This window comes from Pieris rapae, chromosome 8 (genome assembly GCF_905147795.1).
Source record: "Pieris rapae chromosome 8, ilPieRapa1.1, whole genome shotgun sequence".
In the NCBI taxonomy this organism is placed as follows: domain Eukaryota; kingdom Metazoa; phylum Arthropoda; class Insecta; order Lepidoptera; family Pieridae; genus Pieris; species Pieris rapae.
The window spans coordinates 10,645,185-10,670,476 of record NC_059516.1 but is presented as its reverse complement, the minus strand read 5'-3'; the positions used below and the strand labels follow the sequence as shown (position 1 = coordinate 10,670,476).

Genomic DNA, 25,292 nt, shown 5'->3' with positions numbered 1-25,292 from the left:
ATTTATATTTTATTTACTTTTACCACTACAAGACACCACTTCCAAACACTGAAATCGCACAAGCTCTTTAAAAAGTTTTCAAAAAAACATACCAGAATTATGTTATTACTAGTCTGTTTCATAATAAGTATCCCAAATTCAAACTGAATTCCTGAACGCCTTTTATCCAAGAGGAATTAAAAAATGGACCGATCCCAGAAAGAAATTGTCCGTAAATAAAAGTAGAATTACTCATCCAAATTACCTAATCTACGAGAAGAGTTCTTCTTTTTTAAAGGAGAAAAAGAAAGCTAATAGAACATTAATCTTTACAGATTAAACACACATTATTATTCTCATATTGTAATTGTTCCAATGAATAGTTATTTTTTTTTAATTAAGAAGACATTTAAAACTCAACTATTTAAGGATAGGGTCATTTAGATTTAAAAAATCATATTTTTATTTAAATAAAACCTTTTGTATGGCTGCTATTTGCTATCTATTGCCACGTAAACGCAATTCGAACATATATAAAAATATATACGTTTGTTTACTATCTCGCTTTTTTCACTCAACAAACTCTAAGATGCCGATTTGGCAAAAAACATGTGGCAACGCTGCCAGAATGATACATTTTGAACATAGATGTAAAACTCGTATGAATTGCCTTAACAGCAAAAAGTGAAGTGGGCACATAACCGTACATAACGTATGAACACTTTTGGGCGCGACGCAAACACAATTGGTTTTACTTTTGTTTCGGCGAAAAATTCCAAGATTGTACGCTGGACATTCGTTCTCATTATTCATGTTTCATAATAATTCTATGGTGAGATGATCACGGTGTCGGAAATCCCATTGGAGTATCATACTTTAGAAAACTTTGCACTAACTACATAACCCCATATATTACATATGTAGGTCGTCTTTAAGGTTTCCTATTAGTCTTCTAGTCATTTAAAGTATATTTTGACGTTCATAAGTGTACATTATGTTACCTATATATGAATAAATGATTTTTTTTATTTTGATTTTTTTTATTTCATTTTAAGTACAGGAGACTTTCAAATAAATTGTTTGTTTAATTATTTAAATACACGACTATCAGTACCTCATATTGAATTATTTTTAAATTAATAAACTCTTTTTAGATAACGTATTAATTTATGTGTTAAGGTTTTTAAGTATTCAAAATAATATTTAAAAGGCTTAAGTCCGCGACTGTCCAAGTTCAAAGTCAAGTCTTGGATGATTTACGAAGGCTCAATACTCGTTTTTGATTCCTGGGTACTGAGTAATTACTTCGTACTTACTGTTACTATAGATTTAAATTTGATTTTTGACACTTTGGCATGAGGTCAGTGGCCTCAATACAATGCTAATCTTTTACAACACAAAAATATTTTTTTAACGCAATGAATTTCTAAGAACATATTTTATCTCTACTAAGTATTAAAACCTTTTCAGTTACAAATTAAAAGAAATCTTGAAAAGGTATTTAAGCAGAATTTCAATACAGTACTTTCGTATTTAGTACCTATCTAAATGTGGCAAGTTGATTGCATTTACGAGTATAAGTATCTAATGAAATATTACAAGACATAATTTGATTTTAATACATAGGTACGAGTGAAAGTTTAAACGTAGGACTGGCGACTGTTTGACGCCGTCATTACCCAGCCTTTTAATTATTTAATACAATTTACTAGTTTAGCGTAAACTAAAGTGTAGTAGAATAAAAAGACAAAGTATTTATCACCAACAGTATATGGTGTAGATCTGGTCAAGTAAAAGGTCCGTCCTATTTAAAGCCGTCCACTTCCAAGTATCTTTCTAGGCTCGGAGGTCGGTGTTCCGCCCTGGCATGGTGGCATGGCTAACCTAGAAACATTCACGAGTAATAAACAGCAGGCTTCTTGCTTATTAGAAAAAAGTATTTAACTAAATATAGAGTTATTTGTGTTCTACTATTCGACATAAGATTGAAAAATAATGTTAGCTCGGTTGACACTGGATAAAACACTTATTAAATTGCAATCAATGTTTCCAACAAAAACGTTGTGTTGTGAAGCTTAACGTCCTCTAGGAATGTCTAAGTGTTCCATAAATAGACTTGCAGACGATTTATATACCGCCTTGTCACAGGACGAGATCTCGGCTACAGAGTACATGAATAGTAAATACGTTTGATTAGAATTTGGGTTTTAACAATCAAAGTAACTCATGACAGATTTATGGTATGGCCCAGGTAGCTGAAACGAGAACGTACTGTATTCTAGTCTTCCTTCTAGACGTCAATATCGGATTTATATTGTATGTTAATGGTAAAACTTAGGTAGTTTATATTTTTGTTGTTGTTTAAGACTAAGCAACAATTACTAATATTTTTATTGTTATGAATTTTAGAATAGATGACTTGTAAACAAATACTGCAAATAAAGCATTAAATAAGATGTTGAACTTGATTTGGTCAACTAAAATAAATAAAAAATACGAAATACAATCAATTTGTTTAAAAAAAATATTTAAATTCATCCGCGTCCGAGACGCCAAACGGCTAATCAAATCATTTAAATTTTAATTTACCATGTAGGTATAAAACAAAACAATTTTCTCTAATACTCGGAATAGATCAGCGAATTGTCTATACAAATCGAAAATCTTGATATTTCTATGGTAATTATTACTACGGGACAGGGCTGTAAAATGATTTCAAATTGTAAAATTATATCTTACAATACATAACGTAAAACTAAAGCAACAATAAATTTTCTGACTTTACTTACTTTGAATTTTATTTTGTTATTAGCATATATATTTTTAATAGATAATACAGGTGCCTAAAACTATATTAATCAGTTTTAAACAGGTTTATTAATAGACAAAGAGACAATATATAAATCTATCTAATATGTAATCATTTAATACATAAATTAAATAACTTTTTAATAGTTTAACCTAAGACATAAATTGGGAACCCTATCTAGTGGCGAAGTTCCTTAGTTATTAATGCGGCTGCAGGCGGCGCCAGGGACTGGAATCTTCGCAAGAGAAAAGGCGGAATGTAGAAAATACTAAAATTATCTCATCTATTTTTAGAATAAATAACTTAGTGTCCGAACGTTATATAATAAAATTGTGCTTTGGTTGTGAAATTCACCAACGGATGGCGCTGTGCGTTTTCTGCATCGCGCTTTCGTTATATATAAGGCTTATAGTATAGGGTTTGACCTTTAGTTGAATTGGTAAGACTAAGAAAATATAGTGCATATTTTGAAAAATTCCACTTTACAGAAAATATAGGCTAAAGTAATTTGGGGGGCCCAAATAAATTTTTAGTAAAAATTCCATACAACTGATTGGTACGCGGGCCTAATATTAATCGATAATTAAGACTAAACATAAAAATAAGTGGTGCTACAACCTGTTTTTGGGTCTCTGGGCCTCAGATTCCTGTATCTGTTTCATGATCATTTGTTAATATAATAGGCGTCAGCCTTCTGTGCCTGACACACGCCGTCGACTTTTTGGGTCTCACGCAAGTCGGTTTCGTCGCGATGTTTTCCTTCACCGTTCGAGCAAAACTTAAATGCGCACAGAGAAAGAAAATCTATTGGTCAGGGATCCAAACTACGACCTCAGGTTTGAGAGTCGCACGCTGAAACCATTAGGTAAATACTGCTCAAAAAAACAAATAATATAGAAAAAACTACGCGTCATACGCACAACTAGATACAACATACGTCACGGAAAACTTCATAACTAAACATTTTTGTAATTTTTCTAATATAATACTATTTTAATTTTAATTGTTACCTTATATTATGTCACCTTATCCTCACTTACTCGGAAATAGTCATACGATAAAATGTTAATGCATAATAATATGAAAAAAGATATGTCGCAATAAAAAAATACATACAATATTTATTGTACAAATTGGAGCATAGGTATATTATTGATTAAACTTAGCTTGAGGTGACGAAAATGTTTTTGGCTTTTATGAACTTGGGATAGCACTCGCCTGTTAAAAAAATCACAGCAAAATCAATTTTTTGTGTAGTTTTCGTAATTTGTGTTTTTCAATATTTGTATTATCTTTTAGTGTATATCATAGGTATTACCCTATAAGTGTCACATGAAGGTTCTTTTACCGACAGTTGGCAAGCTTTTATCAAGAAAAAAAACGATTTCAGAGCATACACGAAAAAATAATGATTCTAAATGCCGAAATAAAAATGATATATGTAAAGCGCGAAGGCCGTTCAAATCGATAGAAAGTGTATAGGGAAACATATGAAATATAGAGCTAAAACATAAAAGAGTTGTTGTATGTACCCAGACAGAAGAAGGGTATCGTAGCAGTATCGCTGTTGATTTGGAGGTTACTTTTACTTAAAATCAACTCTATCACAAAGTCACCTATCGGCTATCATTATAGTACCGCATCCTAAATAATTTTGACTATAAGTGACTGAATTATTTAAATTGTCTATGAAACTGTATATCACGACCAAGTGATGCAGATTCAAAAGCTGTATTAAATGTACAGACACAGAAATGTACCCGTTGTGTGAAGTGAATCTACCTCACAGATTTTGTGTTGTTGGTTTTAAATTGTAAATTGTATTATTTACATTAACTATTTATAGTTACCGTCAAATTACTTCATATAATGAACAAGATTCTTATTTAAGTATACTTTTGTGCAATTAAATAAAACATCTTATCTTAATTCAGGGGGTAACAAATCTTTTTCGAATAAATTGCGGCTAGATCGAGTCGATAAACTGTCTCCTTGCATCGTTACTTTCGTCCAACTGTCAATCGCTAACTCATTATTAAACACGTGTCGCATCTATTTCTAACAGAATTGAATCGGAATAACAAATAAGTGACAAAATGGCGACTCTACCTTGCAATAATCGTGGAAAGCCGGAAAAATATGAAAATTACTCGTAAGATAACGCAATTCCGTTGGTATCTGTAGAAACCTGCAGATATTTATAGTATATGACATATTTCAAATATTTTCTTATACAATACAGTACAATATAGTGTGAATAGAAAATATTGGTTTTTCATGCTACAGTCATGACGTCTTCTAACTCGCAAATTTATTTAGATTTTTTAAAGGACGGGCAGAAGGTTAATCTTATGTTAAGTGATACCGCCCATGGCAATTCGCATTTACAATAGCCTCACGAGTTCTTCAAGTCGAGAGACTTTTCAAATTTGATTCCTCGTCTTATTCTTGTCTGAGGCAACTCAAGGGAAACATGAGGTAATTACCGTATTCGGCAATATTATTGCAATAACAGATTTACAAAAGTTAGTCTTATTGACGTCTTATACAAATTTTCAGGTTTTCTTTATGGAAGAAAGAAGCATCTCTTAGTAGTATATAGAATCGTTAGTCTAAGATTTATATACAGATCCGACCTCTTAACATCTCTTTGGAGGCATTTTTGAGAAAGAGATGCGTTTAATTATCGCTAGTCTATGCCATATACCAACATATATGCCTTACGCAAATCATCGAATGTGATTAAAAGGATAGCTTTTAAGATTTATGTATCCACTACACTTTCTCTATGTATGATATGTGATAAACATTTGTAGCAATGCCATGGTCGGTCAGTGCCTGGACGGACGCAGACATATACGCACGCGGAGGCTTCGTAAATGCGTTTGTGAACCAGTGGCAAAATGGTGTGTAAGGTAGCGCCGAAGACCAGTAACCGTAAGTTATATATTATTATTATTATTTATTAACCGCCACCTAAGTCGTTTCATATATTTAAATTGCGTCTAGTCCGGAATATTTTTATAAATATTTATAAATAAAATTATAATGATTTTTCATAATTATTATATTTGTGATTTATAGAGACGTATTTTATATTGTTAATTTTGTTTCTGAAACTTTATATTTAGAGGGAGAATTTTGTATAATTAAAATGACGAACTGTAAAGAAAATATATATTTAAATATTCAAGCGTTTTTTCAAAGAATAGCTGTACAATTTAGTGTATTAAACAATTTTTATCACGAACCAAACAACGCGATAAAACAATTGTGAAGTTTGTAAACGCAACTGTTCATTGGGCAAACTTTGATTTTATAATTACATTTATTTTGATAAAACAATGCAAGAAATTAAAATAATAAAAAATATTGATTAATTAAGCAATGTTGATAGTCGACTTTTCGCAGAAACAATTTTAAATAAAATCCGCGTAATTAATTTGAAGATTTTATTTATTACAGCATCTCAGAGAGTTAATGGGGAGTCACAAGAAACACCGCTGGAAATTGCTGATTTTGAAACTGCGTTAGACACAGCCGGTAAGTTTGCGACAAACCAATTTAAATACAATCATAGTTAAAAAACCATATTAAATATTTTAAAATATATACATAAAATAATCGTTATATATTTCTTAAGAATCTACAAATCTCTGTGCACTGCATGACTAAAATCCATTCGTATTTAATATTTTTATTAAGCTCCCAAATCCGTAAAAATATTTTGACGTTTGTTACATCCGTGTTGTTTCAGTGGTAATAAAATTTACTATCCAAAAATAGGTTCAATTCATGGTTCCCAAGTTTGATTCGGAGATAGATAAAGTATTCAACCAAAGAAGCTGTCTCTCAATTCTCAAATGTATTTTTCCTGTTTTACAACATTTTTCATTGATACCCAATTAGCGAAATATTATCTAGCCAGGTTACTCGCTGTAAATGATACAATAAAATCTAGTATGTTTAGTAATTGCGTTTATCTATTACAAAAAATAGAAAAGTAATATTAGAGGTTGCAAGACGCAATTTATATAATCTGTATAGTATTTGTATGCAATGAATAATACTGTTAATTTATAAAGCCGACATCTCCATTTCGCAATCAATCAAAGGTTTTCAAAATCTCTTGGGCGTTTTGACGGCTGACGCAATAAGATCCTTTCCGCCGTCATTAAACGGTATTTAAATTCTCGTTCTTCTCTTCTGACATAATTGTGAGAGGCATTTCTTGTGTTCCCTTTTAAAGATAACTGGTTAGGAGTCAACCAACTGTGTAATAACTAATTGATTCGTTCATTTTAACCTGCAATACATTATACATTATAATACTTATTAATAAACACTTTACATTGAAAGCTTACATTTTTTAAAAAATTTATTTACCTAGAAATGCGTGTTAATCAATACTTTAAAAAAAAAGAATTTTTTACTGGGTCCAAACTCACAATATGAAAGAACAAAAACTCGCTACAATATTTTATATAAATAGAAAATGTGGCTTACTTGTTCTGACAAGTACTTTTATTTATTTTCTTGTCTGCCTAAAGGGATCATCATACTCAAATATTCGCTAGAAGATTGACAAGATATAAAAAAAAATTAAAATACTTTAACGAGTAAATATTTCAGAAACATGACGCGTTATTAAAATCTAAAACGAAAGATCTAAAAAAATGATAGTGGATTTTTTGTTTATATTAACGGCTGCATCAGCACGTGTGTCGGAAATAGTGCACGTATCCATAGATAAAACCTACTTTGTGCTAGATTTGTACTGTCTTATCTTATATTAACTTATTGCGTTATTGCGTAACCACACCCCTTTTTTATGCTATATCTTCAGCCCGCAGCTTCGCCCAGATATCGTGTACATTTATGATTTTTTCAACCTACATTTATCGTTATATACAAAACGGTACATTTAAATAATATAAACTTATACTTTCTTCAGAAACACACTAAATATTGGATCTCAAAAATACGTTCGGTCATTTTTGAGATCCAATAGTAACTAATAAAATAAAATAATCATCATTAAGATCGGCCGCGGTAATCCATTACTGTGTAGAGATATTTTATATTTAATTTTTAGCGGCATTACAAAAAATATAATTTCAGTTTCGTGATCAATTGCTTTTTCTAATATAATAGGCAAGTTAATGATCAGGCTTGATCTGATACGCGCTGTCGATTTTTGCAAAGCACGCCGGTTTCCTCAGGATGTTTTCCTTAGCCGTACGAGCGAGTGTATTGGAGATAGAAAGTATTGGTGAACAGCCGGGGTTTAAACGTACTGATCACAAGACTGCTACAACCAAAATTACTGGGGGCAAAAAAATCCATTAAGTTTTAATATAGTGATGAAGTTTTATTTTACTTAATATATTTACAAATAATATTCACGTTTAACGTACCTACTGCTCTTGACATAGTGTGACGCTGTATCAAGCTTTAATATTTACATTTTGTTAAAGCTCAACTGCTTTAGCCTACAATAGTATAATCTTTATTTTTATAACATCTAACAATGAACCTGGCGATAGTTACGAAGATGTGTTTAATTAACTTGAAGTCGATGCAATAAAATATTTGATTAAATCAACTCTAACTAAACAACTAAATAAAATTCTGCTGCAGTTAGTTTTTAAGAAGCTTTCTGAATAGACCTACTGACCTCACATCGACAAACATACTAAATGTTTTCATGAACTTCGACACGACCCCGCAATGCGTTTTCAGTCGTAAAATGGACAAACCTTTGCAGTTGCTGGTTTATGGCACTTTTCTTTAATGTTTATGACCCTGCCCTGTTACCGTATGCCAATCCTTCGATCCTTTTTTAACCTTCTAACGGAAAGAGGTGAGAGTTCTTTTACAATTTGGATTGATTTGTTTTACGAATAATCTGCGTAACCATGATTTATACAAAACTATTTAAGAATATTTTGCATATTTTGCTTATATGAAATTAAATGCCTCGTCGTCAATTTAATTTGCTAATCTTGTTGTCACTATTATTATTTAGATCATCGTGTCATCTCAGACAATGCTTAGTTATATAAACACGGTGAGTGTGTCATTGTTCGATATATTATTGTTCAATAAGATATGCGGTGAAGTTTATTGCCAGCCCAATTGGCCGGTAATCGTAAAATATATTGTAAACTAGCTGTCCCCGCGAACTTCATTTCGTCTTAATGTGATTTGCTTAGCCTACATTTTTTGAAGCTAAATACCAACACATGGAACATTTTGATTTGCTACACCAAAGAGACTTTTCGCTTTTCGGAAATTATTTTTTTTACAATTTTTCTCCCCATAAAAATCCCTAGAATTGGTCCTGTGGTCTTTGAATTTTACGCTTTTCAAAATATTTTGCGATTTATCTATAAATATAAATATGTTACATGACATACGTATTATATATATTTTTTATGAATACCTATTTTTTATGAAAAAAATAGGATTTTAAAGAAAATAAAATTCAAAATATATTCATTCATTGAATGTCTCTATTTACATTTATCAGTTTACAAATGATGAAAAAAACATCGCCAAAAAGGATATTTTTATTAACGAAGGTTTTATGTCTAAAAGTAAAAAGATAGTAATGCACAAGAATGTCAATGGTATGTTTATGGCTCCCATATGATATACATTAATATGAATAAGGTGGTCTTCAAATATATTAAATTACAAATGTGGAATTCGTTGCAGGTTATGGCCGTTTCAGTCGCAGCGTCCTAGGGGCATGCGCTTGCGCATTCTTCACCACAGGCGTCCAGAACTGTGTGATGTCATACGTCCTTCCTGCTGCGCGTTGTGAACTCCAACTGACCACTTATCAGGCTGGATTAATTAACATGGCTTTTATGAGTGGTCAGTATATATGGTGTAGTCCTGTAAATGAGCTTAGGGTTATTTATCTCCAGATTGGATCTGGACTTATTTAAATATTCTAAATATTTAACAGTTTTTTTATAGCAATAATATGTGTAATGTTTATATGTTTGTATTAGTATATTTTCTCATGTTAGTAAGATTTTAGAAACATACACATACATTTATTAGAACATCCAAATATCAAACAAGCAACAAAAACAATAAACTAAAACTAAACAAAAACTTCCATTCCTCATTAATACACAAAATTACGGTAAGTACGACGATTGTTTAATTACAAAAAAGCATGCACAATCAATCGAGCCATAGAAAAATAGGCATGCAAATCATATTAATTTTCATTATGTTAATAATAATGAAAACATTAATTTCTAATTGTTATCAATTCTTATGGCCTAATACTCACTTTTATGTAAAGTAAATAAATAAATCAGTGGTGCTACAATATTTTTAGTTCTGGCCCTCAGATTTCTGTATCTGTTTCATGACAATTTGGCAATCTAATAGGCGACTAGGTTGATCAGCCTCTAATGACTGACACACACCATCGACACTACTGTAAAAGAATATTAATTAAATATAAATTTAAAGCTATATTATATGACTCATTGAAATGTAGTTTGTATCTTTGAAAACCTAGAACTCAAACGCATCGCAGTTATCTTGAATTTAAATTAATTGATTGATAGCCGATTAAACCCTTCCGCTAAATGAAGTAAACTGCGTAATCGTCAGAGACGTCTGTTAGCGAAATTAAAAACTATTATACCCGGTATAACGCAAAACGTTAAAGTTATAATAATTTGTTTTGCAATTATTGTGATACAAGCGTAAATTCGTATTTTGGAATGATTGTTCTTAGTTTCTTTGTCAAATTTATTTACAGCTTATACTTGGCCAGATTTTAACAATAAAAATTATACAAAAAATACATCAGCATCACCTCCATGGCCGGAAGTCATCCGTGGTCCACTTCAGAAGGCGTTTTCTTTTGCGAACTAGCAAACTTTGGAATCGACTCTCTGGGGGTCTTCCCTGAAAGGCCGGCAACGCAAGAACTGAAAATGTGTATGGGCTGCGATGACTGTCCTGTTTTGGGCGTCTCGCAAGCTCGTTTGCCCCCCCCCCCCATTATAAAAATAAAAAGCTTTTTCAAAGCAACGCACCCACTAAAAATGGGTGTCCATGAGCTGCCCGGCGTGGTAGGCTTGTTTGCAAAATATTTTTTTTTGTGATTGGTGATTCAAAAATCACTTAACGCATAAATTTGTGCAGCTGAGCCATGGCAAACGCAATGTTCACTACGGTCATGCGAATTTGAAATAGGCCTTAGTACTGAATAAACTAAATGTTTCAATATTTTTACGATTACAGGTGTTACTGTTTTCTATTAATTTTATTATACACATGCTAATAACTCCAAATAGGGAATTTCTGATTATTGTTATAAGAAATTACTTAAATGGAATGACAAACTGGCGCACAATACCCACTTGAGTGCTAATTTTACTATAGTAATTATTACGTCATACGATTTTTATCTATATTACCTACCTAATTAGAAGATATTCAACCTCTATTTTTGTAATATAGACTTTTTCGCGAAAAATTTAACATTTTTACTCTTGGATTAGGGCTACATTTAGATTAAAGAGCGTGTCCAAAGTTTGACTCTTGCACACTTTTTAAAATACCAGAGTCTTTTACCTGTCTTAACTCTAGATCCATAGTAAGTTAGTAGATTAGTATCACTCCATGTAATCGAACATTGACATAAGAATTTTAACAGTTTCAGAGACAGAGAGAGATTACGAAAGCAGAAAAGAATAAGTTACAAGTGCATTAAGTCAAAATTCACTTGTCTTCCTTGCCCTCACCAAGACGTTTTCTCCACAGGTGGCGTAGCGTCTGCATTTTTCTGGGGCATTGTAGGAGATGTTTTTGGCAGAAAAAATATACTCAGTATCACACTCCTCATAGATTCTGCTCTATTGCTGGCCCAGAGTACTGTAACGGACTATAGATTGCTTTTAGCTGCTAGATCGATTAACGGATTTTTAATTGGTAAGTTTAAAACCCTAAGGCTTCTCAGCTCAAGGCTATATTTTATATTCAATAAGTCACATGGGTCCGCCAGACATCCACGAATATGCAGTGTAAATAAATAAATATGTAAGAGTAAAGAAAATGAAAATAAAAGCAAATGACTAACACATTAAGATAATTCTTCATCACTGTGTCTACTGATCATTTTTTATCACTGTTTTATTCTAAAATTATATCAAACAATTTGTAATTTTTCTAAGGTGCGCCTTCCACACTGGTGTTTACATATCTATCAGATCTGGTTGGTGTTAAGAAACGACAGTTTTATTTGGACATAGTTGGTATGAGTTTTGTCGCTGCGTGGCTCATATTACCAGGTAAATTTTAATTCTCATTATATTTATTTCTCTCTTGCAGAATTCCATATTTAATAAAAACCTTTTTTTCACCTTAGAAGGGGCTGAGAAGATGTTCTTTGATATTGTTAGTAAATGTATGAAAATTTTAATCGATAGTAAAAATTTCGTTATTAGAAAGTGGTATAAGATGAGAGGGAAAAATAGCAATACACGTTTAAATTCGTCAATCGTGCAAATATTAAAAGAGCAAAATACATACTTTTAATGATTTTAAATAACTGAACGTTGCTAGGCCAATATAATACGGTAGATTTTTAATTTTTGTAAAACTCTAAATGAATAAGCTTCATATAATTAGGAAGTGGTTTGCGCCTATAATTGGGGTAGCACTTGGCTTGCGTTTGTGTTACATGCATGTATGAGTGACTACTTTGTTGGTGTAATCAATAAATAAGAGATAATCTACGCTAAGAACAATTTATTTAACTGAGATCAAAAGAACCGTCAGGCTTAAGCCAAACTTTTTACAGTTAATACAAATTGAATCCATACATTCTATTAACAGTTAATCAAACACGAATTAGTACTCAAATAAAAACAAGAGATTAGCATTCCTGTCATTCAACCAGTGATCTAGGACTTTCCAGTAATATTCGGCACTTGCTGACCCATCAACGGTAAATCAATTACGCTTAAAGATTTTGCTGTTTCTACGCCGCTAAAGCTACTCTGCAGCTAACTGATAATTTATTTAAATATTTGTTTGCATCATTAAACGTCTTTAAGATAGTAGTAAAAGAAATCTTGTCTCTAATGAGAAGTAAATTTATATTTGACATAACGTAAAATGTAAACAAAAGCAATAAAAATATAACGAAGCTATTATTTGGAACTTGCATATTATATTCCTATATATTTGAAAGGTTTGAAAAGCCCTGTGCTGTAACGCAGGTAAGACTCAGTACTTCGAGAGCAAACAAAGTCTATGTTGAGAGAACGTTGCGATATTTGCTGTTAATAAATGGACTACCCGGTCAGTTACACACACACACACAGTTATAAAAATCAGTAAACAGCGACATAAAGTTGAAGAATTGTTTTCGTATGAATAGAAAATAAGACCGCTGCTGAATTAATAAAAACGTCAGTGGTTTTCAAATGTAATATACTAAGACTTAAATTATATTATTCTGTAAAACAAATTATTCAGTTTTGTAACTATAATAATTTATATTCTATATTTTAGCAAGAAATTTAGATTATATGATTATATGAATAAATAATTATCTTAGATTTTAAGTAAGTGAAATTTGACTGACACTTACAAGGAGAAATGAGTTGTCAGTAAACAAAAAATATTAAATATGCATTACATTTACGATTGGGCGTATTGACTTTTTATACGATAATATCTAGGTGACCTAGACTTTCTATATGTGTGCTCTTGAATCCTAGTTCTAAAACTAAATGTTTAAATTTTTATATGTTACGATTTTATCAGTGATATAAAACAAATCAGTGGCGCTACATTCTTTTTAGTTCTGGGCCTGAGATCAATGTATATGTTTAATAATCATTTGTCAATCTAAGTAGGTGATAAGCCTACACACACGCTTTTGATTTATTGGGGGTCTGAGGCCCTCACGAAGTTTTCTTTCACCGTTTGGCCAAACTTAGAATAAAATATGTTTATTATGGAATATAAGATAGACAGACTTATTCCACATCATTAAATTTGAACCTGTAGGCATCCCAACTCATCGCCAAAGAAAGTGAATTGGTGCACAGCCGTGGCTCAACTCTACGACCTCAGGGATGTGATTCACTCTCAGTAGCCTCAGCACTCAGCACTCAGTAGTCACTAGGCCAACACTGCTCTTATATATAAAACTTCAGTGATATAATTAGTCAAATAAAGATATAATATTATATTATATTCCTTGCGCACTAACGTTAAACAGACTACTATTATTGTTGTTGAGACCACTATTTATAATAAATCGTCTTTTAAGACGTTTTATTTTAACTTTATTTTTATACAATATAATATTTATATTCACAGCTGTAGCGTGGCTAGTCATTCCTTTCAACGTTGGAGCATCAACAATCTTCCCCACTCATTCTTGGAGGTTGTATATTGCTGTTGGAAGCATACCCGGGTTCATCGCAGGCCTTTGGTTGATCTTCTTGCCCGAAAGCCCTAGACTATTGACTGACACAAATAGAGCTGATGAAGCTTTGAACATTTTGAAGGATATCAACAAGAAGAATAATGGTTCTGATACTCAGTTTAAGGTACGTTGCAAGGTCGTTTCACTGGAGCCATGAAAAAGCAAAACGATATTTATTTATAACTAGCGACCCGCCCGGGCTTCGCACGGGTGCAATGCTGATACTAAATACACTACAGAAAACGTGTGAACGTTGTATATAAATACGTGGGTTATCCATAAGAGATAGACATATACCATCACGGACTTTTCTGTAGACCTTTTCAATGTGTACAACACTTAGTGCATTATTTGATAAAACTCGTAGGGTTCAGCCTGCGTTTGCAATGTAAGCGGAAAAAATGTAATTATTTACGACATCAAATTAGAAACCTCAAAAATAACAGTACTTCTCCACTATTTAATGGATGTTATTATACATATAAACCTTCCTCTTGAATCACTACCTATTAAAAAAAAACCGCATCAAAATCCGTTGCGTAGTTTTAAAGATTTAAGCATACAAAGGGAAATAGGGACAGAGGAAGCGACTTTGTTTTATAATATGTAGTGATTAACATATATACAAATATCAAATGTATTACATACACAAAGGTTAAAACATTTACGAAAGGAATAGATAAACCATAATTCATAAATATGTAATACCTCCTATTTCTGTCAGTGTAGTGTGACAGTGTGAGAGTATATGTGGGGTGTGTTCATGATGCAGGAGATTTAGAGCTATTATTATTCTTAATAGTACTTTTAACGATATTCCGTGATAGCTTAAACAAGTCGAGGCTTAAAGGTCCTTGTATGTCCAGGCTGCGCGATACAAAACTGAGGTTTTTGCAGAGTTGGTGTTGATGTGAGAAACGTAAAATAATGCATGAGTATGAGTTTGGTAGACAGGAGTATGCAAGTGTAATTTGGCAACTCACATTACAGGTGTACTTATTGCCTTTTCAGATAAAGAAGATAATTCAAGACAACATATTTGTAACTAAATCTCTAAGCGGAGAAGAGAGTAGAACCAAAGCATTATTTGTAAGCGTACTAAAAGATCTGAAACTGTTTGTATCCAAGGCATATGCAATGAAGTCTTCTCTTATTTTATTCATTTTCTTCGCGAATATGGCAGCGTAAGTTGTTTTTCTGAATTATTAATAACTTAGCCATATTACTGGTTCGTAATGAAACGGACTCACTTCTGAATCAATGTACGAGTATAACAGCAAGAAAAGATTCTTGCTGTTATACTATTTAACCCCTGCTGTTAAAAAAAAAGTTGATGAATGAAGTAAAGCTGATACAGGAGTAGGCTGTTATGACAGCTGGTAATCAAGTGTTAAAAAAAACTGAAAGACCCTAAAATAATTAAAGCTCTGACCCAAGAACAAAAATCTTTTTTCATTAATTCCATATAAAAATATATCCCAAAATTAACCCACCCACGCAATAACTATCTACAATATAACATCACCACCCCGCTTAGATAATACAGTTAATATTCCTACATTATAAGATGTTATATTCTGAAAATAATCTTGTTCCGCATTTATCATGAACAGTGTTCAGTGGAGTTGTTCGGATTCATACCTGTAGCTGTGTTTCATTATCGCACGTCCAGGCAGAAAACTAAAAACCTCGAGGTCTGTCGTTGTATGGTGGTTACTTGAGGCACAAGTTTTCTCAGTTTAAATACCCGTTACAAAATAGTTACGCATGGCACATAAGTCAGATATATATAACTAAATATATAAACTTGTATATTTTGTTGTTCTTCTTCTCCTTTACCTATAGTAATTTTCCTTACTTAGGTTGCCTGGAAGAGATCGATTGTTAGCGATAAGGCCGCCCGTTGCATCCCTAATGATTTAAATTTATTGTTTTTATTTGTAATGTTATTAATATTTTTTTGTAGCAAATAAATTGTTATTATTCTTTATTCATTCGGCGTTCGGTTCTCGTAACGACCGCACGCACTTTAAGTTGTTCTCCGACCGGTTCTTATTGCTAGTGATGTGCCCCTGTCGATAAGTCGATAACATGGACAAATTCGTCACACGATCGTCTTCAAATCCAGATCTGGCTAGTAATTCTGCCAAAAGACGTGGGGATGATTTAAACAAATGGAATTATCCAAAGAGGATCGCCATTCCGAAGCGTTTTTCGAGGGACGCCGTCACTCCAACAAGCAACCGCTACAGCAACCTCCCAGTGGATAAGGACCATGAAATCTCAGAGCCTTTTAAAAATGCCTCTAAAAAGAAGAAGATTGGACGTGTCCCGCCGATCGTAATCGAACTTCGTGAAGACTGGACTCACCAGAAACTAAAGGATATAATTGAGAAATATAACAAAAGCTACCATCTTGAATACAGGGGTGGAAATCGAGTTAAAATCCAATGTTACTCATCTGAGGGTCATCAAGTCGTCAAAAATGGACTCCTAAATGAAAATGTATCTTTCCATACGTTCACCAGGAAGGATGAAAAAATGCCTAAAGTGGTTATCAAAGGTCTTCCTTCGAACCTGATCGATTGCCTTCCAGCGGAGCTAGAGTCACTTGGCTTTGCTGGCACCACTGCCACCCAAGTAAAGCTGAGTAAGCCCGTTCAATGCCCCCCGGTAATCATACAGCTTCCTACAGGGACCGACATGGCAAAGTTCAAGCAAATCAAGTACCTGGCCAACTGCGTTGTTGTGATTGAGCGCTACAGGACTAGTAGTAAAAACTGTACCCAGTGCTACCGTTGCCAGGGTTTCGGCCATGCTTCCCGAAACTGCAATAGACCCGCTAGATGTGTCAAATGCTCTCTGGCACATCCTACTTCAGAGTGCCCCAAAAAGGGCTTTATAGAAACTGTTCGTTGCTGCAATTGTGGGCAAGACCACGCAGCTAATTTCTCGCAGTGCAAGGAGCGGGTTAAGTACCTTGAACGTATCAAGTCCAAGAGAGAATCGTTTCGCAACGCCATCATGAAACCAACCCACGCGGCTACCAAGCATAGCATGCCCTCCCAAATGTTTCCCGCCCAGGCAACAGGGGCACCTAAATGCCATGATTCGCAACCAGTGCCACCACGAGTGCCCCCAAGGACTGCCCCAACGAGTGAGGACCGCACAAACTTCCAACAAGACTCAACGACTAGTGAAATGCTTCAAATTCTCTCATCTATCAAAACCCTCAAGAAGGACTTCATAAAGTGTGATACTTTCATGGACAAAGTAATATTAATTCTGTCTCACCTTGGTCATTATGTTTAACTTTAATGAACTACGTGTATTATATTGGAATGCCGATGGTATTCACAAAAAGCAGCAGGAACTCGCGGAGCTGGCGGTAAGAGATCTTAACGTTGACATCATCGCACTCAACGAAACTAGATTAACAAAGCGGCTTACTCTCCAAATTCCAGGCTTTTTCTGCTATCGACTCGATGGCCGGGTCGACGGCTCTGGTCAGGGTATTGCTATCTTGGTTAGGGCCGATTTAGATCACGAACTTCTTTCAACTCCGCCAACCCTTAACCTAGAGGCCATAGGAATATCCCTTTATTTTAACCACGGCAAAATTACCATATATTCCGTTTACCAGTCACCCAATATGCCCTTGCTCACTAGTGATTTAAACGCGCTATTTTCGTCGGAAAATAAAATACTAATTATGGGTGATCTCAATGCTAGGCACCCTTATTGGTCACCTGGTCCAACTAACGCCCACGGTAATATAATCTACAAACTCATGCTCGACGACGAAGTCATTGTCCATGCCCCTAGTGAGCCTACTCTAGTGCATTACAATGAAAATAGGCTACCTACCAACCCTGATTTGTTACTTACTAAAAACATTTATACTGTTGACTCTGTTGAGACCATATATGCACTCTCCTCTAACCACCTTCCAGTATTCGTACGCCTCGCTATTAAAGCGCGTCGTAAGCCCATTGTTAAGCTAAATTATGCAAGGGCTGACTGGAACGGTTACCGCTCATATTTAAACAAAAATATATCTTTACACAAAACTACCTTTAAATCTCCCGATAATATTGACTCCGCCATCTCAAACCTTCAAAGCTCTATAATTTCTGCAAAAAACTTCAATATTCCGGTAACAACCCTTAAACCTTGGGAGACCTCACTGCCAAGAAGTATTAAAAGAAAAATAAGAAATAAAAATCGTCTCAGACGTTATTCCGCTAGAGAAACGAATATTCTAACTCGTAAACTTATAAACCGTAAAGTGAAATACCTCCAACAAGATATCAATGCTGCAATAATAAATCACCATGACAACCTGTGGGTTCGTAAACTTAGAAAAGTTGACAATCCTTGTGCCGATTTATGGCGCATTGCCAAAGGGCTGAAATCAACTTCTACCCCACTTTTAGCCCCACTTAAAACTAAAGATGGTTCCACTACCTCAAATATCAAGGAACAGTGTGAAGTTTTAGCTAATGCTTTTTCTAACAATATGATGCTCACCCATAACTGGCCCAGCGACGAGCAGTCTGTTGTCGATGCCTCCTGGCACTCTCTAGACTGCCTCCAACAAGATGGTTATCAAATTCAACTGGTTAAACCAGCTGAAGTAGCTAAATTTATATCCTCTCTCAAAACTCGTAAAGCAGCTGGACCGGACGAAATCTCGAATCACTTAATCAAACACTTACCCCAAAAATGTATTGTGCTGCTTACAAAAATATTTAATGCCTGCTTACTGACTGCATATTTCCCTAATGACTGGAAAGTAGCCAAAGTTATCGCAATACGCAAGCCGGGCAAAGATCCATCTGATCCTGCAGGTTATCGTCCAATTAGCCTCCTACCATGCCTAGGAAAACTTTTTGAAAAAATCTTATGCATCCGACTTCGCCGAGTGACAGAGCTTATAATAATTGATGAGCAGTTTGGCTTCCGTGAAGGTCATTCATCTACCCAACAACTCGCTAGAGTAGCCGAGACTGTGTCTCATGGACTCAATTTGCGTGAGTCGACAGGCATGTTCCTCCTTGATATTGAGAAAGCCTTTGACACAGTCTGGCACCAAGCCCTTATCCACAAACTACTAAGAATTGGCGTACCTATAGCAATAATTAAAATAATGAAATCGTACTTAACCCATAGATCTTTTAAGGTGCACATAAATAGCACACTCTCTTCCCCCAAATCGGTCCTAGCCGGAGTCCCCCAAGGATCAATTCTTGGTCCCCAGCTCTTTTTACTATACCTTAACGATATACCTATACAAACCCGCACCAATCTCGCCTGTTTTGCCGATGATACGGCATCCTTTACCTCTTCCAAAGACCTGGATTTGATAATAAGTCGCCTCCAACTTTCACTCGATTTATTGACTAATTTTTTTAAGACGTGGAAATTAAAAATTAACGCCTCTAAAACAGAGGCAATTATGTTCTCCGGGACTAGGTCGCTACCATCTCGTACCCTCAACATTGAAGGTTATGCGATTCCATGGAGTCACTCTGTTAAGTACTTGGGTGTCATATTGGACAATAAACTCAACTGGACCCTCAACACGCAACACATTAGGCTCAAGAGCATGAAGGCTTTGAATGCACTGAGCCCCATCCTTAACAGAAGATCGTGCCTCAGTAGCAAAACTAAGCTAAGTGTATATCGCACTTTAGTGCGACCATGCATAACATATGCCTGCCCAGTATGGAGCAGTACATGCCCTGCTAACTTAAACAGCCTACAAGTTGTCCAAAATAAAGCATTAAAATACGCATTTAATACTCCGTTTCGAACAAACCTTCTAAATCTTCATATTAATATTAAGTTTCCCACTATTTACGAGTTCATATACAAACAATCTAAGAAATTCTATTTACATAACAACCGTCATAGTATAAATAAATATATTAATAATCTTTGCAAAACGCGGAAGAAAAATTTACCTTACATCGATAAATACAACCGATACAAATTACCCCATCACTTGTTTCTTGAGTGCGATGAATGACAGGCCTGCGCAGGTGCGCGAGTATTGGTCATCGCGTCGCGCGCGACCTCCGATCTTATTATCAATGATATAGAGCCGGAATGCGCGTGCGTCGCGTTATCGATGCTCGCGCCTTTAGCGGGTGACTGTTCCTATTATGATTGCTTGCCGTCCGCTCCTTTGTTCTCGGTGCTATAATACCCTATTTTTAATTTTATTTTTATAATTATACCCTATTTTTATTGCTAGTTATAATTCATTATTTAGTTAAATCTAGATATGTCAAAAATCGCAAATCTCAGCTAAAGATTGCATAGTTTACCTCATTATCAATGCCAAACCTCGAATTATTATTGTTTATCTTTAGTTTTTATCTGTTCCTTCTCATAAGTTTTTTTAAAAAAAAGCAATACGGCTTTTAATAAAACGTGTTAGTTATAAGTTTGCTACATTCCAGGAATTAATGTACACTGGACATGTAGCACTTTTAATTTTTACTGAACATTAAATAAAGAATTTTTGAAATTGAATTGAATGATTTAAATTTATTGTTTTTATTTGTAATGTTATTAATATTTTTTTGTAGCAAATAAATTGTTATTATTCTTTATTTAAGTGGTTTCGGCCTCAACCTTTGGATCCCCGAATTGCTTCTTCGAATGCAAGGCAAGGACTGTAAATCATCATTACCTGAGAAAGCCAAACTCTTTAATGCTACCAACATAGCTTGGAAAGATTTGCCTAAAATCTACGATAATTTCCCTACTGAAGTGGACAGGTATAATGGAAGCACGAAGCTTGAAGACTCTCGCGAACCGTGTCACGGGGGAATAGACGAATCTGTGAGTATTATGTAATTAACCCGCATATGACCTAAAGTGTCAGGCACAGATGGTTTATCGGGTTATTAACGGGTTTAGTTCGCGTCATGTGGGTAACCTGTCAGCACAAAAACAAAAATAATTATGGTACAGTATTTAATTTAGGTTGATTTCTTGAAACACTTCGAATAACACTTTAGCTAAAATTATAATGAGCAGCGGGTTTTGGGCACCGATCTCACTTTTAATCACTAGAGTTGGTCCTTTCATCACCACAATGCTCCACAGAATATTTAATCAGTACTACGCCGCGTTTCCTGAACGCACTATCCAAAGTCAAGATGACTCCTCGATCCCACTCACACTCGAACAAACACTGCTCTGATTGGTTGTAACAATATTCGTACTTTTATTCGATGGTTATGATTCAAAACTATGACATAATTAAATAAAAACAACACAAAGCATATTAAATTATTTAACTTAAAAGGAATAGTCTTTCTATCTAACTATAAAAATCAAGAGCAATACGTAAATAATTAACAGAAATAAATTTTTTTAATTACAATCACACGAATCGATATCTTCAATACTACTTTTACTTCAGTTGTTCGTTTAACTTATAAATTTTATCAATACTGTTTCTAAGAAATATCGGTTTTGTTATTTCCATAAGAAGGAATGAACGATATAAAACATTTGAATAAATCACTTTAAAGATTTAATTTTAAACAAAAGAAATTATTTTCAGATTTGTAACAATTCCTTACATTTTTTAGGTGTTTACTTCTGGCCTAATTGTGGGGGCGTGCTGCGTCCTTGGGAATGCAGCGTGTGCCCTAATATCCTCTCGCGGTGGGGGCCAGGGGGTCAAAAGGGCCGCTACCATTTGCACATTAGCTTGCGCACTAGCGTGTGCCTGTTTGGCAGCCTGTGTGTGCGCATGTACTGCGTCAAGTAAAATTGCTGTTGCGGCGGCTGCAGCATTGAATGCAGCATCATTAAATGGGAATGTGCTGCTAATTAGGCTATTGTTACATGCCCTACCAGCGAAACTAAGGTAAACTTGGTATATTTTCTTATTTTGTAATAGATATTACACGATTGTAAAAATCAAGACCAATACGTGACTTTTGTGAATTGTAAAATTCAATTCTTAATTTATGTTTTATTAATAGAAAAATGCTGTCACATGACAATTTTAAACTAAATCAATATTTCTGACAAGGTCAGACATCTTTATGGAAAATATTCTCCAGTCTTTTTCCCGTTTTTGAAACGAAACTTCTTTAGGCGTATCATGGAAATTTTACGGAACCGTTACGAAGATGTGCAGCATTTCTGTAGAAGAAAAAGGAGTGAGCGATTGAGACCGATTGAGAGAGAGTGGGAATGGGACATCGAGAAAAAATACAAGCTATTGGCTGCTGTATTCGTTAAGTAGTTAGATAGAACTTAAGACGGCAATTCTGTCGCATATAAACGTCTTGTGCAGTAAACGCAATTTTTCATTGTTTTATATTATCACTAGCAGGTATACAGTGTGAATATAGGAATACAGATACACGGAGTGACCATACTGGTACATGATTATCTAATGAGCCCTTTTGTCACAGTAATAATTAATTTACAAAGAAGTTTCACTTCAGACGTGTGTACTTTGTCGCACACTTCACATAAACTCTGTTTTGCGGTGTAAGTGAAAGTACAAAGTCATAGTATGAACTAGTAAAGTGTTTCGTTAACTTTTAACGTCCTTCTTAACCTCATCCTGTTGGATGACCTAATTAGCTAATACGTTTGATATAATCTTCAGATCAACTGTTCAGAGAACAAGACCGACTAAATTCCTACGAATTAGCGCTATTCCGTCACATATACTACTTATTGAAGTTATACTTCAAAATCAGAGTAATTTTTTTACGATGTGCGCGCACATCTTCACAAATAAACGACATCCTGAAGTTAGCTATAGACAACATTTTAGTTTTTTGTGATATTTAAATAAACTTTATTTAACTTTACAATGCGTTATAGTAAAACTTTTATGTATTAAATACCTTTTTTTCAATTGATAGTGTCTTTTTCCTACAAACATAGAATAAGGAATACAAAAGTTTCAAAAAGGCTTTATCTTGTTACGCTAAAGAAATATAATAATAACTAGAGTGTACCGATTCATTAAAGGCCGGCAACGCACTTGTGTAGGATAAAAAAAGTCCAGAACTCCATAAGTCATTAATTATTTAAGATATATAACTGTTTACTTTGGTAGTTTTACTATTAAAATGTTGCTATCTATGTAAGGATCACCGTTCTTCAATATTCGTATATAAAATAAATCCTAAATGTGATTTGTTATTCCTCAGCGGCCTCGGAGTTTGCTGGGGTGCGTGGTGGGGACGCGCTGGAGGAGTTGCCTCCAACCTTGCTGTGGGTGTCTTGCTTGACTACTCTTGCCCGGCACCATTCGTGTCGGTCGCTGCGTTACTAGCATGTATGTATTCCAAGACTTTAGATGTCATTATAACTTAAGTGTTTTATCGTAACGTAATACTGTTTTATTATATAATATTAGTTCCATCCATGGGAACCTAAAGAAAGTATATGTATGAATGTTATTGCACTCTGAAAATATTCTGCGGTGTGAATATAATTTATCTAACTATATTTTATTGCGCAAGTCAAATTTTTTACAGCGAATTTTGCAGGGGCAAAATAAAAATTACTTCACACCCAATTTTCACCTCATGCGTGCGTTTTAATCCTTAGCTTATAAATCCTGAATAAGGTTTGCTGTATTTAATGTATTTAAATTTTATGTTAATTTACGGAAAATTTGATAATAGCACTTTATATGTGATAAAACTTTGAAGTGCCTTGTATGAAGTTTCAAATATGTGTTATAATAGGTCTGTCCTTAAAATTCTAAAGCTGCAAGTGACTAAACAAATATGTGTGTATGTACAGCAGTGTCCTGGATTTATTATAGATTAAGCATTCCGCCTAAAAGTATATTTGTAGTAAAGGTTACTCAAGGTTACTTAGGTCATGTGTTCGGATTTTGGTTTCTGTAAGAAATAATTGTTGAAATACGTGTATTAAGCCCAAAGTTTACGACGTGTTTCCGAGGGCTATTTGGCTATACATATAATTTGTCCCCGAAATGTTGGGGTTACAAGAATTTATAGGTTCTAGCTTGGCTACTTAAATTATATAAATATTCGATATAATCATAGTAGTTATTCTCACACCTAATTATGATTACTCTTTTAATAATTTATTATGAAATACATTGTTTCAGTATCCATTGGTGGTATTATGATGATAAAGCTAGAAGAGACAAAGGAACAAGAAGAAAAAATGGATTCAGATAAAACAGTTGGCTTAGAACGATATATATCAACGCATATGTAGTAATAATATGATAGTCTGATTGTTTATGGCAGACAGTATTTATAGCCATTGAATTGGGATCTAAGACTTGATCCAACCTAGTGCCTTTTGCGTATAAATCTTTAGCCATGGGTTTGGCTAGGTATAATAGTGCCGTGTATAACGAAGCGTTTTATAAATACTTTGCCAAATTGTGGTGGCTCTTTTGTACAAAATAAGCCGATTTTCATATCTTTAAATTAGGTCAAAAGGTAATTTAGCGTCCTCTGTATTTTTGATAAATGTTTATATTTCACTATTTACGATTCGTAGTAAATAATTAACACCACAATGAATTGGAAAAGTGTGGATAAAATGCTTGTGGAAAATGTATTCGAAGTTCGCTATTTGCATAATTTTAGAAAAATTATACATATATATTTATAGACTTTAATATAAAAAAGTTTCAATCACAAATAATTAGTAGCAATATGAAACTTATTTGTAAACTATCAATCCATCAATTTTTAATTTGTATACTAGCAACATTTAGTAAAATTGTAACTCATTAATAATACCATCTATAACTGGAAACATAAGCTTTCTAGACATGGCTGGTGTTGGTATTAGATATAACTAGGCATGTAAAACAATTACGTCTATAAGGCGGTGACAACATTGCTTTAAATGGATCACCAGATCAGGCATCTCCTGGACAGACTTTAATAGGCATCATCTCACTTAACATTAGATGGAATTGTGTCCAAAGATCTGTCCAGTTCTCTATAATCAAGGCCGCGTAAATGACTATTTGTA

General features: G+C 34.0%; 1 protein-coding gene across 1 annotated transcript; it reads left to right on the top strand.

The window, feature by feature from the left end:
• The first annotated feature begins 5,626 nt into the window (after positions 1 to 5,626).
• On the top strand, positions 5,627 to 24,969 carry LOC110992052 (synaptic vesicle glycoprotein 2B-like). The gene is made up of 11 exons (XM_022257713.2): positions 5,627 to 5,725; positions 6,254 to 6,331; positions 9,509 to 9,670; positions 11,591 to 11,758; positions 12,001 to 12,117; positions 14,162 to 14,394; positions 15,282 to 15,454; positions 20,897 to 21,122; positions 21,881 to 22,161; positions 23,471 to 23,598; positions 24,406 to 24,969. Exons 1-11 carry the CDS (start codon positions 5,692 to 5,694, stop codon positions 24,516 to 24,518), a joined length of 1,713 nt encoding a protein of 570 aa, XP_022113405.2. The 5' UTR covers positions 5,627 to 5,691; the 3' UTR covers positions 24,519 to 24,969.
• Positions 24,970 to 25,292: the final 323 nt, after the last annotated feature.

Excerpts from the sequence above, each read along its gene's own strand:
- LOC110992052 (XM_022257713.2), top strand. The coding sequence starts at position 5,692 with ATGGTGTGTAAGGTAGCGCCGAAGACCAGTAACC. Across the intron at positions 12,118-14,161 it reads TGCGTGGCTCATATTACCAG|CTGTAGCGTGGCTAGTCATT; the intron begins GTAAATTTTAAT and ends TTATATTCACAG. Across the intron at positions 21,123-21,880 it reads ACGGGGGAATAGACGAATCT|GTGTTTACTTCTGGCCTAAT; the intron begins GTGAGTATTATG and ends TACATTTTTTAG.